Source organism: Protopterus annectens, chromosome 9.part0 (genome assembly GCF_019279795.1).
Source record: "Protopterus annectens isolate FY-2018-M chromosome 9.part0, PAN1.0, whole genome shotgun sequence".
Classification (NCBI taxonomy): domain Eukaryota; kingdom Metazoa; phylum Chordata; order Ceratodontiformes; family Protopteridae; genus Protopterus; species Protopterus annectens.
Window position 1 is genome coordinate 1,333,035,120 of NC_056743.1, and position 1,803 is coordinate 1,333,036,922.

The following is a 1,803-nucleotide window of genomic DNA, read 5'->3' on the forward strand; positions in this document are numbered from 1 at the left end:
TAAACAATGTTTTGCCCTGAATCAGTTTACAAAGCAGTCCCTAACATAAGCACCGGTAAAACAGAAAAGAGACAGAGGAATTATGACTCTGCATTTATTTATTTTTGTAAACAACATGAGGTATATCCCTTTACTGCAAATTATTAATTCAGCAGTTGAATGACAGCTTTTGAATATGCCACCTTATACTAGTAACTTCCATTACACAATGACTGTAGGTTATTTTCTAGTATGTCTAAGAAAATATGCATGTTTCTGGTATAGTAAATAATCAGATAATGAAGATTTTAACTCTGTGCAAAATGTATAAATATCAGGATTATTCCAGTACTTTCTGGACAGAAAATACAGACTACAGATGTCACCATTAACTACACCAAATAAACTGTAGCAGTTAAGTAGATGAGTATAATTTTTGAATAACTAAACACAATATATTTTTTCACTTCATTTAATTCCAGACATTGAGTATATTATTAAGTATTTCTTGTCAGAATGGCATTCCATTATAGTTTTGGTCAACAGAAATCTGCAAAAAAACAAATATTGTTACTGGGCCAAGCCAGATCCTGGAGTTTCTTATTTATACCACATTCTACATTTAGAGCACGCATCTCTTCTCTAATATGAACGTTTTTTCCTCAAAAAGGGAAACAATAGCTATTATATTACAAAAACAGGCCTCTGCTTTTACATCTTAATTCCCAAGACTTTAAAGTCTTGTTCAGCAGGCATGAACATATAATTATGCACACTTACAGCACTACAAAAAATTGTATTCAGTACTGTTATTATTTAGTTTAGTTTCTTAGTCATCAAAATAGTCACATAAAGAATGATTTTTAAGTGTATACATCTTCCAGAAGTCAGATATATCAGAGCATTATGCTGATTAACTACTAGTCTTACAGTTATCTCCAGTCCTAACTGTACAAAATGTCAAAAGACTTGGGATGTGGATTGCAGCAGACGTCTGTGCTGCAATCCACAAACTTAATTGAGGAATAAAAAGGTCCCTAGCAGTTCAGGCCCTTGAAAGGAATCTACTGATAAGAGACAATCCATGATTAAAGAAATAATTCATGTATGCAATCAGTATCATTACTGAAGAGAAAGATTATCCCTCATCAGAAGTGATTTAGTTAAACAGGTATTGGGAGGACAGAGAATAGTTTCCTTAGTCATAGCTTAAACAAAATCATTAAAATCAAGAGAAAAAATTAAATACTTACTTTTAGCAGTAAGGCTCAGAACTGTGTCTGATGCCTGTAACACAGAGTTCTTGTAAGCTGCCAGACTGGAGCTGTCCCCTGTCCTGAATGACTTATACAGCTGCATCATATATAGTGGGTATCTTGGTACTTGCATATTGCCTTTGTATCCTCGCATCAGAGCTGTTTTCTTCAGTTCAGTGATGGAATCCTCAATCCCTTCTCCTTGTGTAAGCTGGTCTGACTGTGAGGCTCCTTGATATATCCATGAAATCAGCAAGCAGCAAGCCCAGACTGCAGTGGAAGTGTACCATCTCATAGTGGTAGGTCCTTCTTGGTATAAACTGGATGCCTTGAAGCTGAGCTGATTGTTACTCTTTGCTGGCTTCCCTAGTTCTGATCTGCTGCCTCAGAAACTGCTGCAGAGCTATATAAACTAATTGCCCTTTGATGGGACAGCCTTTGATGTGACCAGCCTTCCCATCAAAAGGTCAAACTTGCAGATCCATTGTCTTCTCAACTGGCTGTCTGTTCTCAGTGATTTACAGTGAGAAGAAGGCATTCAACATGAAAGAACAGAGGTACTTACAAA

The 1,803-nt window shown here is 36.1% G+C and overlaps 1 protein-coding gene across 1 annotated transcript in view; it reads right to left on the reverse strand.

Annotated features, from left to right (window-relative positions):
• LOC122810671 (nodal homolog) overlaps window positions 1-1,530 on the reverse strand; it is a 26,886-nt gene extending 25,356 nt beyond the window's left edge. Inside the window, exon 1 of the mRNA XM_044082240.1 lies at window positions 1,233-1,530. Coding sequence (XP_043938175.1) covers window positions 1,233-1,530 — 298 coding nt within the window. The remainder of the gene's footprint in view (window positions 1-1,232) is intronic.
• Between the last annotated feature and the right edge of the window lie 273 nt (window positions 1,531-1,803).